The sequence below is a fragment of the Epinephelus lanceolatus genome, chromosome 18 (genome assembly GCF_041903045.1).
Source record: "Epinephelus lanceolatus isolate andai-2023 chromosome 18, ASM4190304v1, whole genome shotgun sequence".
Lineage (NCBI taxonomy): Eukaryota > Metazoa > Chordata > Actinopteri > Perciformes > Serranidae > Epinephelus > Epinephelus lanceolatus.
The window spans coordinates 22,289,988-22,306,409 of NC_135751.1; the positions used below are offsets into that span (position 1 = coordinate 22,289,988).

The 16,422-nt window shown below is 43.6% G+C and overlaps 1 protein-coding gene across 24 annotated transcripts; it reads right to left on the minus strand.

Moving 5' to 3' along the window:
- Positions 1 to 262: 262 nt before the first annotated feature.
- On the minus strand, positions 263 to 14,758 carry elavl3 (ELAV like neuron-specific RNA binding protein 3). Of its 24 annotated transcripts, none has more exons than XM_078161169.1 (8): positions 14,234 to 14,758; positions 7,469 to 7,685; positions 7,278 to 7,381; positions 4,126 to 4,279; positions 3,772 to 3,997; positions 3,467 to 3,520; positions 2,819 to 2,857; positions 263 to 2,032 (listed from the first exon to the last, which is right to left on the minus strand). In XM_078161169.1, exons 1-8 carry the CDS (start codon positions 14,240 to 14,242, stop codon positions 1,705 to 1,707), a joined length of 1,131 nt encoding a protein of 376 aa, XP_078017295.1. In that variant the 5' UTR covers positions 14,243 to 14,758; the 3' UTR covers positions 263 to 1,704. The 24 variants fall into 24 exon arrangements, with proteins under 24 accessions (XP_078017295.1, XP_078017292.1, XP_078017293.1 ...); XM_078161166.1 differs by having other exon boundaries at positions 263 to 2,053; XM_078161167.1 differs by having other exon boundaries at positions 3,772 to 4,000.
- Between the last annotated feature and the right edge of the window lie 1,664 nt (positions 14,759 to 16,422).

The following is a 16,422-nucleotide window of genomic DNA, read 5'->3' on the forward strand; positions in this document are numbered from 1 at the left end:
CAGATATAATCGCTCACACACGTGACTCTAAGTCAGTTTTAGATGTTCGGTCGTTTGGAACCGCAGTCCTCTTGATCTACTCTATGCGTGTTGTTACTGTAGATGTGTTCCACTGAATGGTAAAGATTTGACCTCATTTATCCGGGGAGCTTTTATCTGTGCACTAGACTGAAGAATAATACCGGTGCTCTTGAGTTTTTGCTCATCTGTGTCATTTCTCTGCAGCCTAGACCGTTGTTCAGTCCATGGGGTGTGTTTGACGTTTTCTTTTTGCTGCGCGGGTCGTAATCATGTTCAAACTATCCAAGTCCCTTCACCTGTTTGTCTGAATTCATCTGAAGACTTGTCTCGAGTAGAGTAACATTCATGATCAAAGCATGTCAGCAAGAACAATGTAATTTTCACGTCTCGTTTTTTGCTCTTGACCTCTTCACGCCACATGGCCTTCCAGTTAAAGGGATATCACACCAAATCATGGCTGACAAAGCCATGCAGAGTAAATGTGGCAAATGTTAAATACGGGTGCGATGAAAAAGTGATGCAAAAAGTGAAAAAACACCGGTATTTTCCTCTGACGTGGCTTTGTTACGGTGAAACGGTTTTCCCCTCGTACTCGCCACTCTCTTGCCCACCAGAGAATTACTAATGAGCGCCGTCACCATAGGAGCACTGCCACTCTGCTCTGAGTTCACAGACAGTCTGCTTGTGTTGAATCCATCCCGAGGATAGATTAGAAGAAATACAGGAACTCTTTTTTTTAATTTTTTTGTGGACTAAATATATCTTCTAGTTCTTGAACTGTGTTTCTGTGATACAGAAGTGTACTATTAATGTCGTTCGGTGTGAGACTGTGAGGGAAAGAGTGATTCTGATGTCTTTCGGACTACTCTTTTCTGTGACCAGTATTCATTGGTTAGCCTAAATCTTATTGGGTCTGAGCTAACACGCTCACATAGGGTAGAGAAAACTGCCTTTACGCTAGGCACCACCTAATGCAGGTCAGGAAACAGTAGTCAAAGTTTCTAGAAAATGCTTACATACTCGGCTATTATAACCACCTTAAATATTGAATATATAGTTATATTTTAATAGACGTATATAAGAGAACACTGTTTTTTAATTTCATTTTCTTTGATCTAAAAAAATCGCTGATTCAAAATGCCCAAGTGTAAAAAAGTGACTACATCCTCTCCAGCAAGATAATAGGAGAGATGGTGGGGTAAGAGTTTGGGTAAATTGCACATATTCGTTCATTTAAATTTTTGATCGTTTTGTTCATCAGTTGTCGTTATTTGCCTGAATTCAATCAAAGCACTCAGTACACATTCTCTGTCACATTCGTTAGACTGTCTCCTAAATAGATAGCTCTTGCCCCTACCCAACAAACCAGCTACGTACCCCTTCTAATTCAATCCAGGCAAATATAGGGAAGGACTAGCATGTTGTGTAAAGAGAAAAGAAAAACTCCACTAGTGTGTTTGTTTGAAACTCTGACTTGTGTATGCTTTGCGTATGGATATGTTTGGTCATGTCTGTGCGTGTATGCATGTATCTGCATGTCTGTGTCTGTGATAATATATTATGGATTTGTGTGAGAATGCGTCAGAGAGAGACTCAGTCCAGGCCCATGTAGAGTGATGGCGCAGGGAGCTCAGGTTGCTCTCCCTGCAGGTCGAAGGAGCTGGCGCCAGCAGCCTCTCTCTCTCAGGCCTTGTGCTGCTTGCTGGTCTTGAAGGAAACCTGCAGCACGCGGTCACCCAGGCGGTAGCCGTTAAGGCTAGCGATAGCCATGGCGGCTTCGTCGTAGTTGGTCATAGTGACAAAGCCAAAGCCCTTACATTTGTTGGTGGTGAAGTCACGGATGACCTTGACATTGGTGACGGCACCGAAAGGCCCGAAGAGCTGCCACAGGACGCTCTCGTCCGCCTCTGGGGACAGGTTGTACACAAAGATGCACCAGCCGGCTCCAGTTGGACCAGTGAGGTTGACCCCGGCCAGGCTGGTCATGCTGTCGATGGTGATGGGGGAGAATCTGGGGAAGAGAGTGGGAGAGCTACCATGGGTGTCATTCTGAAGTTCCACACAGGATTCAGTTCTCTATACTGTCTCTTATGGGCATGTATCTGTGAGAAGTGATAAAGATTGTAGTCGGGGGACACCATCTCCATCCCCTCTGCTGTACAGTAAGTAGATAAATATGTGTGGGCACCACAGTGGCTCCAAACTACCTGCTTTCATACAAAATGACACTGTGTGCCCTGAGACACAGACACCCACACAATTTGCATATTTTCTCATTTTTCTCTGCTGACCAAAGCCTCTGGAAGAATTAAACACATGAATCACAATGTTCAACAGAAATCACAGTATTGAACAAAACACAGAAACCTAGAAAGGGATGAAAAGCAAATTGGAATCAAATCATACACAAACTGGAGCAAACAGAGGAGACGCAAACGGAATCTGGTATGTCCATGCTGGTGAAAAAAAGGGGACATTAAAGCAACTGAAACTGACAATGTTAGTTCATAAATAAATACATATAAATTATCTCTATTAAGTAAAAATAAAAGAACGAAAAGGTTAAACAAAGCCATGCCAGAATACCCTGCTGTTGGAAGCTTGCATCATTGCAATTACAGATAGTGTTTTGTTGTCTGGGCTGCTTCTGTCACATGGTTTAAATGGGCAGTGGGTGTTAAGAATTACGGCCATTATATCTGATTTCGAGATGAAGTCAGCAGGTGGTATTCCAGGCACTTTGTTTGAGGTTTAATTTTGGCATGGATGCTTTTGAAAATACACCTTTGGCATTTACCTCTTGACTCCGTAGCTGGCGTTTAGTAAATTGTCGAGTCTGCAACGCAAGAGGGAGAATGAAGGGGATGCAGAAGTTAGTTATGAGATCTACAAGGAAGGGGGGCTTTTCAGTTAACATGTTGCTCCTTCACCAGCTGGCCTCCAGAGGGCATCCTTCACTGCAACGCAGTCCCAAACCATCCAACCACAAACTGATGGTGTGTAAAATAGTGCTGTGAGTATGTGTCTCAGCTGGTATTTATTGTTCATTGTGACATCAGTTGATTAAGCTCCACAATAGCTTCTCCTTTAATAGTTTGAATGCAGTATTACCAAATTAAGTATCCCCGGCCATTTCACATCTACTGGTTAAAAATAATTATCCATACTGAATAAGTAAGCATTCAACATTGAGAGCGTATCGACAACTGTTTTTATGGTTCTATGAAAATAGTTAATACTGGAGGCCTTTGACTTTCAAATCTTTTGAACAATTATTCATATTTACCCATCTAGATGTGGCCAACATATAGTAGTTTCAATCTTTATTATGCCTGTAATGCCTATATAGTATAGGCAGAATTGAAAGGTTCAGTATTATTCTTAAAGCAAGATTTATTTAGCTTTAGTTTTATTTTATTGTATTTGGAAAAGTCTGGTGTCTTACATTGGTTTTGAGCTGTTATTTGGATCTGGTCCCTTTCCAAGTGAAGGGATCATGCTGCAGTTTAAAAGAAAGTCAGAGAAAAAGAGTGAGAAGGAGGGACAACGCAATATTGCCAATTCCTTCTGTACTGTAAAGCAATACTGTTGCTTAAAGGAACATTTTACTAACAGTGTTTTTATTTTGAATGTTTTCAATTTCACAATTTTCTTTAGACCACATTTGCTTTTTTTGTTGGTGTGCCACTTCATCTAATTGATTTCTCTTTTTTACTCTTAGATGGTGTGAGGTTGCCAAAGGTTCAGTACCTGAAACGCTGAGTCTGGTGGTGCAGGGGCCCCGTGTAGCGGCGGGCAGCGGTCTGGTACAGCTGAGTCAGTAAGGCCTGGCCTGTCTTCTGGCTGGGGTTGTTGGCGAACTTGACAGTGATGGGCTCGGCGGCACCCAAAGGCTTCTGTCCGTTCAGACCTTTGATGGCCTCCTCTGCTTCATTTCGCTTGTCAAACCGGATGAAGCCCACTCCTCGTGATATGCCTGCTCCGATTAAGAATACAAACCAATTTTACTACCTTGGCATCAACGACTGCTGTGGCCTACCATTCTTTCGTTTGGACATGGAATGGCGCTTGAGTGACAGCATGAGAAGTGAAATAAGGCTATACCTGTGACTTGGTCCACTAGTATACGGGATGTGATAATGCGACCGTATTGGGAGAACAGCTGCTCCATGTCCTTCTGGCTCATGGTTTTGGGGAGTCCACTCACGTAAAGGTTGGCATCACGAATAGAGGCCGAGCTTGGCCGAGCGTATGATACCTACAACGTCCAAATCAAATAAATCAATAAGTGCATCATATTTACATCACCAAAAATCACAAGATTGTCTCAGAGGGCTTCAATTAGAGAAACACAAACACGTCAACTTAAAGCTACAGTAGGCGACTTTTATAGAAATAACTCTCCACACAGTATTACACGAGGCAGATAATCTGAAAAAGTCAGGTTCCTCCTCCCACTTCTTTTCCGTCTAATGGCATTTGCAAGAATCTCCTCATGTAAAACAACCTATCAGAGCCAATTAGTCTCTAACGCAGCTGTCAATCACGCTAATCACTGCTCATCAACTGTGGTCAAACTGTCAAACTAGGCAGCACTTATCAAATATGAATCGAGATTCTGTTGCTGAATTGCCTCTTTCTCATGTCAGATTTTTTCAGGAACATATTATAGTGTGTCCTTCAGTTGTAAAATAAGAGAGTGTCTTCCAGCCGATGGGTGGTGCTGAGTTTCGGTTTGACTTGTTTTTTAACATGGTTGCCAGGTAACAAGCTTTCTCATTTTACAGCTAAACAGTACACTTAAATGTTTCTGAAGACATTTGAGGCGAGAAATAGGCAACACAGTAACAGAGTCTTGATTTATATTTGATCAGCGCTGCCTAGTTTTACAGTTTGACTGCAGTGATGAGCCTGTCATGAGCAGTGATTGACAGTTTCATTAGAAACTCCTCGGCTTTGACTCCTCGAATTGTTTTCCACGAGCCGCAGTAGATTCTAGCAAACTGCTTTCTTTCACATATGGTGGATTCTTGCAAATGCCATTAGGAGCCTTATGAGGAGGCAGGGGAACATGTTCTTTTTACAAATTATCTGTCACATATGCCGCTATCAGGACACACTGACTGTTTCAGCAGTGATGACAAAATGTCACTTTCATTAAAGTTACCAACTCCAGCTTTAAGGGACATGTGAGAAAGTTCTGATGTAAGTTGCCTGCAAAGAATCTTCATTTCAACTCCTGCTGATTTCTTCTCATTCGCCCTCTCCACAGACCCAACTGTCTCTTTGCTATCTGTGGACTTAATCATTGCCTTTAAGCTCACACTCAGCCGCAATGAGACCGTCACAGAGACACTATGATGACTGTAACCATTACCCAAACTGATACCAGTCATCAAGCCCAGGCGTCAGCTTTGTTTTGCGCTGAAAAACATCAGCCTTAGCTGATGTATTTCCCTGAATCCACTGGTGACTTAATTAGTGCACGGCCATTTTTGGTGCGTCTGTGTTTATATCCCTTATGGTTTTCTGTTGGTCTACTTTTCAGAACAGTTTTACATCTAGTGCTGCAGAAGAATATCTGATTGATTGTTTAAAAAACAAGCTATACACACATTCTTGTTTTTGTGTTGATGAGAGCATGCAATCTCATGTGCAATAGATAATCCAGTTCAGTACATTGTTGGCAGTGCTGTGTGTGTGTGTGTGTGTGTGTGTGTGTGATGGAGAGACAGAGTGAGTGTTGTCTGAGATAGGCTGAGCTGCCCTCCCTGTCCTGCCTCCTTCCTTTGTCTCTATCCTCTGGAGGAGAACAGCTCCACTGGCAAACAGCAAACAATATAAGTGCATCACAAGACTTGCAGGATCCTTGACAACTTTTAAACACACTGCTCTCACACACAAACACACACATATTGTTTCTATGCATATGGATTGGTGTTATAGAATAACTGTTTGTGAATTTCACAAATTTCTAGAAATATTTGCGAGATTAAAATTTCACTTATCGCACAGGCGCAAAGAAAACTCTGATGCGAATCCAAATGACTTGTATATTATCTTTCAGATGAATACAGGTGTTCTGATTTCATCCATCAGCACTAAGCACCAGTGTCTATTGTGTACACAGACAGACTGTATGAGCAGGAGGGTTGTGTGGTGCAGTGATTAGGGTGTTCTGGATGAGTCAGGGGGGAGTTGCTGTGTTCGGGGAGCAGAGGCTGCCCTATAATTAACCCTCTCCCTGTCGCTCCCACAGTACAGATGGTGCCTGAAGCCCATATGGCCTCTAATCCTGTCATTGGCATTCTGCTCTCCGAGCTACCCCCTACCCTTCTACCGCTGCCCCCTCCCTCACAGCCTCACCCCTCTTCATTGAAGCCTTCTGCAGAATCAGAAGGATAAAACTATGCTCTTGGCTGAAAGAGTTTTTTTCTTTCACATCTGAGAATGAATTAATTAGACAGAGCAATCTATGTATAGATACACTGATAATAATTGAATGTAGTAAAATAAGCAGAATAATAGCCATGACAATTAACACTTTTTCTGCATGGTTGTTCCAGAGTAAGAAGTAATTTCTCTTGTGCAGTATTGTGGAAAATATTTGATGGTATTATACACAAATATTCCAGAAAGGAACCAAATCCACTACTTGACTTTTCCTGCTGGTAGCTTGTTGTTTGATCTGCCATTAGTCCAAATTAACGTCCCTATTCATGGACAGCTGTTGGTAGATCACCTGCTCTGCTCTCTCAGAGATTCGATTTCTCAATCCTGCAGTTTGTCTCGATCTTTGATCTACTTTGATCAGGTCGGGGGGGGATGGAAGGAAATAGTGTTTAATAATATGCCCCCTTCTTTCCTTCATCTGATTTTGGGACAAAGAAGCCCCCTAATTAGCCTAGATTGGAGGCAGATGGGGTAACCAAGACTGACCCTTGTGCACCACAGTCAGGCTTCCTAATTACATTTCCATCACAATAACCTCTGCATGCTGTCCGCCCCTTGCTTTCTGACCTCCACTCACTCCTGCTCTTTTCACCCTTTCTCTCACTTCCTTTGTTCTGGCCAGCGCTCCCTTCTGCCTCCTCCTCCCCATTTTCCTCCCCTCCCTCTGTCACGTCTGTCGCCACCTCTCTCAACACACACACCCCCTCCCTGACAGAATCTCCACTTCCTTTCTTTTTGTCTAGCACACCATCAAGAATCCAAAAATTGAGAGTGAATTTTGTACAGAATAGAGGTGAGCTCACCTTGATTGTTTTAGTCTGCAGTTTGAGACCATTGAGTGTGTTGATGGCCTTATCTGCATCATTTGGATCCACATAGTTTACAAAGCCATATCCCAAACTCTGACCTGGAGACAAAGAGCCACAGTGGTGTCAGTGATTCTCAAAACCAGTTGTAGTGATGTTTTGTTTTCAGCGTGGACAAAGTGTTGCACCTGTTATCTTGTCTCTGACTAGCTTGCAGGACTCGATCTCTCCGATGCTACCGAACAAACTTTTGAACTCTTCCTGGGTCATGTTCTGAGGCAGATAGTTGACGATCAGGTTGGTTTTGCTGTCGTCTGTGGAGCCATTGGTGCTAATGACTGGGCCGTTAGGCAGACTGGTTCCGCTTGGACCGTTGGACACCTGGGTTTCCATGGTGCTGATTATCTGCTGAGGAAGAGGGTGGAGTTAGATTTTATATTTCGCACAAGACGCACAGTTGGACACTGCAATGATATTGCCGTGTAAATGCTAATGTGCTAATATTTAGCACATAATACATAAAGTATGCACACACGCAGGCTGTCCACTCTGTCGCTGTCAGAGGGAAAGGTCAGGAATCAGCATCGCTAAAATGGAGATGGATACAAGGCCTGATTTATCATCTCCCCTCCCCCACTTTCACCCCATCTTTCCCCCTCTCTCGCTCCCTGCCTCTGGTTCTGCAGATGTCACAGTCCCTTTTTCCTTACTGCTCCCCTCCCCCCTACTCTCTTCCAGGGTCAAACACCATTACATCATTACACAGGGACGGATAATAGTGATGGTGGTGTGTGAGGCTGGGGGAGTTTGGGGTGGCAGTGGTCGAGATGATGGACAAAAGCCAGAGTGGCGACGGTAAATGGATTTTGTGCTACAAGAAATGAGGAATATCACGGTTTGGTAGAAATAAAAGTCAGGATTACACGTTTGTTCATCGGACTTTGTTAAGGTTTCTTTGTGGTCCTATGACTTTTATTTTTGTAAGTGGAATAATGGTGTGGGTTAGTACACAGTGTAGTGTTTGTGTTGCTCTGGAGTGCACAGTGTTGCTTAATTTGATCCACAGGGGCTCCTCAAGGAACATCGGTGTGGCCAGAAACAAAACTTCCTGCTCCACTTTCCCTTTCTTTTTCCCTTCCCTCACACACCTAGCTCTCTGTCCCTGGGTCATTATTTCCAGTTTGAATCCTCATGGAAAAACACTGCAAACTCGTTTTTTTTTTTTGTGTGTGTAAACAAAGGATGAAGAATCTCAAATGAAATTGGTTGTGATGACATTTCTTCGTGTGATGCTTGTGCACTAATTTGTTCAGCTACTAAAAATGTGCAGGCTTAGCTATCGTAATTTAACATCCTATATGATTGTGCAAGGGCGGGCATTTTTTTCATTTGCATCCGTTGTTTTCTCCTTCAAACATCATTAAATTAAATATAAGATTCATTGCACGTCAAAGTAAATAGGTATGCATGCCTAGAGTTAGGTTATCCTTGTTGACTCATGCAACTAAAATTAGCCCCTATAGCATCACCATGTGCATGCATTTGCAGTGGACTATAACAGTTTTGATGCATCTCAGTGCCTTTTCGCAAACAGAACTCTTAAGGTGCTTGGATGAATAGTTTTAATACACGTGTGAAATTGTTATGTCAGATTGTGGGTTTGAGCTGTTGCACATCCCTAACTGGTGGGTGTTATGTATGTCAATAAGGCTAAATGAGTCTCCTCTAAAGCTCCTGGGGTCTTTCAATGTAGTGCAAAGCAACAAAGGGACTTAATTAAGGAATGTTCAGAATTATTTCAAAAGTACGTTCAGGGGATTTCCTGACTTGATGGAGAAATATTGTAGGTGTCACTGAAACGTAAACATTATAACAGCAATATTTACCCTATCTTTCATTCACAGCTCACCATCTACCTGCATTATGTGTTTGTGTAAGTGTGTTTCTGTGTTACCATCACATTACTAGAAGCATTAATGTCTTCATTTGTGTCTCCAGACCTATGTACCATTTCATGTGTTCTCTCTCCTTCCCCAGCGTCTGTGACTGGGCCTGTCTAACCTGCCTTTTCTCCTCGTCTCTGTAACCTGCTGTCTTGCTTTGTGCCTCACCTCGACTCACGTTGCCCAGGTAACAGTCCCTCAAAGACTGCATTGTTTCTAACGGCTGAATGGCTTTCTTACTTTCGGTGTGTGTTTGTGTCTGTGCTTGTTAGGAGCAGCTATGCAGGTCAGACGTTTTCTTGTTTTTTTTTTTGCCTCAGAGTATTAATATTGTACGGCTTTGCAAACGCAGGGAATATCAGTAAGACAGATTGATAATGACAAGGGGAGAAAGAGCACAGTGACAGAGTTAAGACAGCCTAAAAATAAAATACTTCAGACACACATCTACGCACAAAGGCAGAGCAATGCAGATAGCAATCTGTCACAGGATTTTGATGCACGGCTCAAATGCCTGCTGACTATCTCTTACGTGCCATTACGACTATACGATTAACACATGTTGACAAAAAGGTGGAATCAAGCTGTTGTGTTGTGTTTATTGTAATATTAACCTAGTGCACGGTTGTGTGATGTGATGCATCTGACTAACAGAAACATAAGCAGCTGAATGTGTCCCAAATATGACAAAAAGCATTTTGAAGGGGAAAAAAACATATTAGGGCAAATTTGACTCGCCAACTGAAATAACCCTCACCATGGCAGAACACACATCCCCAGTGAACAGTGTGAAGTTATATAATTCACAGACCCACCGAGCATGGGCTGGGCACACCGAGATTGGCTGACACAAGCAGCAACTAAGATTAAGATTTTCATACAGGAACAGAGAGAAGCAGCATGCTTTGACGTTATTGGAAACAAATAAATCAGAGGAGACTGTTTCGTCTTTAGGGCTGTCATATTTCATTGTGTATACCAACAACAAAAATCAAATAGTCTAGAGTTTGGTTTGCAGAAACCCAATTACTATGGCAACGAGACAATAAATCATCGGGATGCTGTAGCCTACAATAGCATGAATAATCCTAATACGCCCAGTATAGCTCTACTCCAGCTATACTGGAGACAATAAAAATCACCCAAGGAGTGCCTTGTAACCATGACGTCCTGGGTGCAAATATGGCCGAGGTCCTTTGTTGCAAATCTTCTTTCTAAACATATTTCTTGTTAACTATCTAATAAGGACAAAAGCATATCTTTTTCAGAAACCCTCTTTTAGATTTCCTCAAAGATTCCAGTTGTCAGGGTAGCAATATGTGTCCCACACTGCTTTTTTCTATTTTGGGGTTCTGTGAGATCTCCCTTAATATTTAATGTACTGCATCAGCATCGCCCACACATGGTCCCAGACTTGCACGCAAACAAGAGCCCTGCCTCCTCTGCCAAACACATGAACCCAGACGTGCACGCAAACAAGAGCCCTGCCTCCACTGCCAAGCACACGTACCCACCACCTACACTGTACACTATTAAATTACAAAACACAGAAGCATTACATGACTGAATGTAAATGCGGTGCCTGTCTTCTGATGCCTGTAAACTGCTCTCACCCAATTCACTTCTGCTCCAAATGCAGCGCAGCACTGGAGGCTATGATGTACAGAACAATAATCATCTCCAGGTTTAAGTCAGAGCGTGTGGTTTGCCAGGTTACATGTTACAAGAGAGAAAATGACCCAGTCAACATCAGCAGTTTCAGCAAAAACATTAATTTTTGGACATTTTAGGATTCATGTAGATTTAATTTCACTTGCTGTATGTGTGTATTATATGTACTTTAGCTCTCTTTGTGTAGACAAAACTAAAACCACCTGGATATTTTCAACTAGCAATGATGATACAGATTTCTTTAACATATAACCTTGTCTCCAGTCCACATTATCATATATTATATAAAGATTTCTTTCTGGAAGGCATGAATCAAGACTGAATGCGAGGCTGAAGTGTAAATGAGCCCTCTAAATAACACAGATTACGGGATTATCCCAAACAAAGGGCATTAGCCACACTCTCTGCAGCTTAAAGGATCATGGTGGCAGCTGTAAAACAACAGGACGACAGGAGTCACAGCCCATGTCAGCCGTGCTCACCGAGGCTCTATCCTATTCTCTGCTCAGCAGACTAAAAATAAAAGATTTCTTTAAAGATTTCAGCTTCTCTGAGTATGGTGGGCTTTTCTCTTTGATAAGATGGGAGCAGACAACGTCAAAAGGCTCAGGGAGACAAATGTGTCCTGCAAGTCCTTGTAGCATGCGGGGCGCTATCCAGCGTGCTGAAAAAGGGAGTGGCTTTCAGACGGTCTCGTTTGAGGCCACAGAGGCCCCTGAATCCGGCAAACACCACTGACTCATTTTATTTTACATTTTCTTAACTTGAAAAACGCTTAAAATCGAGTAATTAAGACAGAAATAACACATGCGGCTATTTGCATATGGCAGATGCATAACAAAAATCCCTCGATTTCAACGTTTCTCTTATTTACCCCCCTCCTTTATTTAAAAAAAAAAGGCAAGACTTGTGAGCTCTGCAGGCATTCATGAACCGGAGCGCCTTTTTGCTGAATAAACGTATTGAAGCGACCAAACAAAAGAGCCACCCGTTCCTCCTCTTCTCCCTCGCAGAGGCTATGGCAGCACTATGAATATTAATGTAAACAGTGGCGCTTTGTGTCGTGGCCAGGGGCTGCAGGACTCTCCGGGAACAATGACTGTTACAGTTGCCAGCCACAAGTCAAAAACGCCATGATAGGTCAAATAAAAAAATCCCCAATCCGAGATATTTACGCACAGAATAATAGTGGTGATAGTTGCATTTAAAATAGCTGGATTTAACTCGCCTACTATTACAAAAACATAAAAATATTTTACCATAATTATAAACCTTCATATACCCTCTTTATAATATTGAATTTCTACAATTTGTTATCTAAAATCATGAGCCCATGAGATTCATTTGGCAGTCTCAGAGATAGCACATGCACCTCTTTCCTCCCTTCAGGCTTTATATTTGTTGCTGATAATTACATGAAGTCGTTGGCAACAGGAGGCAAATCACCGCTTACATAACACAATCACATTTAACGTTTCATGCAACTTACACAGGCCATGTCTTAGCTGCAATAAAAATTGAGCCTTTTAATGGTTTCATTTTGGACACAGACTTCAGACCTCAGATAAAAATACTGATATGTAATTCTGTGTTTTCAACCTCGCATCAGACAACACTTTAGGGTGGTTTACAGTGATGGCCTCGGCTGCCCTTGTCCTTGAATTGTGTAAGTGCCTTGGATAGGTTATCTGACTCAACGCTTTTATTTGCTTGGCACTGCGGAACAGGCATGGAGTACTGCGGACCATGTGGAGGGGAGCTACAGCCTCTGTCGGTGTGATTCTGTGTGTCTATAGGCCTGAAAGGAGGGACAATAGGTAATGTACAACAAAGAGAAAATAAAAGTGGGATTGGGGATGTGTCTGTCCGAGCCTCACACATGATGGTGCTGCCCAGCATCCATTTTGCTTCATATTGTCGAAGCAATATTTTTAAATTCAGTGACATGAGATGTTAAAGTCCATCTCTAGCATCCAGTGCCTTTTATGTGTTGAAATATTTATCTAGTGCTCATGCTATTAGTCATTGACATTTTGCCACGTGTGGATATAATTCCAATTCTAATAATATTTTAATAATTTCCCCCAAACTAAACAAATACTTTACGGATTTTATTAAAATGTCGCTGGGTATTTAACACCTGCTTGTACCGAGCTGATTCTTGCTCTTTTATTTATTTCCTGGCCTCTATAATTCAATGCAAATGTGCCTTAATTGCTCTGCATAAATAAACCATCCGCTGCCAACCACAGAGGATGTCAAGAGGTAAATCGGAGCAGGCCTTTTGAGGCTTCAAGGCCCTCGTTTGGGTGCTTAAGTCCAGCAGAGACACGCCCAATCCGGCCGTCGGCTCAGTGCAAAGCTAATTTATCACCGCTCACATCTCCTTTTTTCATCCGCCACGCGCAACGTAAGCATGGCCATCTTGTACGTACGCGCTGTGATACTTGGAAGGAAATGCGCTTAAAATGGAGATGTCCGCGCGCGTCCTCACTGTCTTTGGCCTCTGAGGTTTCCAGCCCATTTACTCGGTTGCATCGCAACGAGAACCCTGAGGAATTTTGGACTTTGTCTGATTCAATGCAAACCAATGGATGCGTAATCTCCCCTCCCTCTCCCCCCCCCTTCTCCTCCCTCCCTCCTCCCGGAGTGACTCGACCCTTTTTTCCTTTGCCTTGCTGGATGGGCCCTCAGCCTCCGAGGCATCATGTTTTGTCTCAGAAAGCCGTCTCCAGCATCCTTGTGCTGCGCCAGGCAAAGAAAGCAAGACCAACCCCCCTCCCCGTTGAAACCTCTCTCCATCTCCCATCTCCATCTCCATCGCCTCTCTCCATCTCCATCTCTGTAATCCTGCGGAATTCCTCAACCTTGACGCCTGCATCGCTTAGGAAATACACTCAAAAGCGTCGACATTGAGGCTGTGATACACAAACGTAAAGGCTGTGTTATCTAAAATGGCAGGAGAAAGACTTTATCCATCGCTCGGGATGACTGCAGGCTGGAGCGCAGCCGGCATGGCGCATCACTCAGTATCGGACTGCTAATTGCCTCTATCGATCGTTAATCTTATCATAATATTACGGCAAACCATATAGGACAAAAACACAGGACACTAATCCAAAAGCCTGTCTGTGTTTTGGCATGTGGGCAAAGCAAGGGAGCTCCGTTTAAAAATGACATATGTCTCCACTACAGATACACTAGTAAGAAATAAATCTGTGTATGGCTACATCCAATGTGTACATGCACTGTAATGCATAGCAAATGAAACGTAAAGGGACTGAGATACAATGTAAGCATGCTGCTACAACATCTGAAGAGAAATAGAGTCATACGTACAGTAACCATTCTTGACGTACAATGAAAGAAATCTAGGTCCTTCTTTCCACTGGTCTTGAAGCTGGAGGCTGAGTCTCTATATGCTCTTCGGCCTTTCTATTATATGGCCCTCGTGTTCTGTCAGGAGTCCAAATGAAAAGAAAAAAAAAAGAAAAAAAGGAAAAAAATACAATCTTCGCCAGGGAGTCTCAGCCCTCCGAGATTGTAGGTGTCCTCTATAGGATGAAAATGAGGAGAAAGGGGTTTTCTACTGGGTGATGATGAGGGAGAGCGTTCTCTCCAAGTGGCGTGGGCGATGGTTCAGAAAAAAAAAGAGAAGCAGTGATCCTCAGCAGGGTGTGTCCAGGGGAGGGTGTTCTGGTTCTGCTGTTTTTATGTGTAATTCCCTGCTCCTCTCGCAGTCTCCTTCTGTGCCTCTGCTGCAATGTTCTTCTTTTATGCGTCCTCCTGGCTGGCAGAGCGCGCTGCTGATTGGCTAATTGTGCAGGGAGGGTACTACATGGCAGCCATTGCAATGCGCTCCTCTCCCATTATCCCCTTCAGGAGAGATCACCAAGAGTCCCCCCCCCCCTTCCCTCTTCCATCCCTGCCCTTCCATCTCTCCACTCCCTTTTTCTCGCTGCCCTTCCTTTCTTCCTGCCCCCCTCTTCACACTCACACGCAGAGCGGAGTGAATAGGGCTCCACCTGCACTTTCAGAACAGATGGGTGCAGCAGAAGACAGCAGACTTGTCTCTCTCGTTCCCCACACTTTGCACTCACTTCTCCTTCAGCACGGCCCCTTCCTTTCTCTCTGATTCTCCATTTAGGTCTGTTTGAAACCACAGCAAACAACTTCACTCCTTAGGCCTTTGTCTTTGTGTATAAAAGCGATTTTTGAGCGTGGATCAGCAGACTTTTGGAGTCCACGTTCTCAGCTGATAATCACAGAACTGAAGCACTGGGGGGAAAGACACAAAATATGCAATAATTGGGTGTGAATTGTGGCCACAAACAAAGCGTCAAATCCATAATACGACTAATGAGTGGATGATTTCTGGACCTCTCACATGCAAGGCAGATGGCTGGCTATAGGGTCAGGTGCAGACATGAGAATAACAAATTAGATACCCCCAGAATTAATTCATGCCTATTCAGTGAGAAGTTGAGAAAGGTGCATTTGCAGCTCCCATCAGACCCTGCTGAATGTCCCCTTTTCTTTGCTCTTTGAACAGAAACGTGGCCAGCAGTGATTTTCATCTTACTTTACGACATCTCAGTTTCCCCTTCCTGAGGAGTTCTCATCCCCTCTCTGCCCACCTCCTGCTGCTCCCTCCTGTGTCCCTAGCTGTGTGGTGAGAGCTCACTGAGACATGCTGTTTGGGCTCATCTATAATGCATCCCCTGCCCCGGGACATCATGTGTGACAAATGACCTATTTCTGTGCAGACCCCCATAGGGCCTTGACCTGGGGGGGTGGGTGTGCGGGCAAGTGTGCGTAAATCAGTGTATGTTTGTTTATTTGTGTGCGAGTCTAGGGTTGCTGTTCGCGTGAGGAAGTGTGATGGTGAGATGGTGAAGGGAGGTTGTGCTTTGTATAGGATGTCTCCTGTGTGTGTATTTTTCACTGTCAACGAGTGGATAAGTGTTGCTGATGTGAGCCCTTCTGCAACAATCTGCTTTGCTCTCCCTAACTGACCTTGAGGAGTCCTTAGACGTCCCTGGCTGGAAGGAGTGATGGTGCAAGGGAGGAAACTGTTTGCATTATTGACACTGACCACTTGCCTTTAGTGGATGTGTGGGTGATGTGTATATTCAGATCAAGACATATTTCAGGACACACAAGTAACTCATTTCCTCCTACTGTATGTGTCTTATTGTGTTTCCCACCTTCCCCAGTCACCCTTGTACACCCCCTCTTTCTCCCTGTCATTGTCCTGCAGCTCTCTTCCAGTCATATTCTGAACATGGGCTCTGTCTGATATTTTACATAATTGCCTTACATAAGTAGCAAGCTCGGCTCAGAGCTTGGATGATATTAGTGGAGATGAATATTGCATGAGGAAAGCACTCGTTAAGCGTTAATAAGAGGATAGAGATGGAGCCCCACTGTCAGTCTGTCTTAACCCCGCCCCCACCGTTCTGTCAAGCAGTGACTCAACTCAGCCTTTGAGTCAGTTTGCTTGAGAGGGAGGAAGAGAGTATGTGTGT

Coding starts and splice junctions, on each gene's coding strand:
- elavl3 (XM_033644562.2), bottom strand. Junction 4,280..7,277: donor TGCAGACTAAAACAATCAAG/GTGAGCTCACCT, acceptor TGGACGTTGTAG/GTATCATACGCTCGGCCAAG. Junction 2,054..2,818: donor GCCAGCTACGGAGTCAAGAG/GTAAATGCCAAA, acceptor CACCCATGGTAG/CTCTCCCACTCTCTTCCCCA.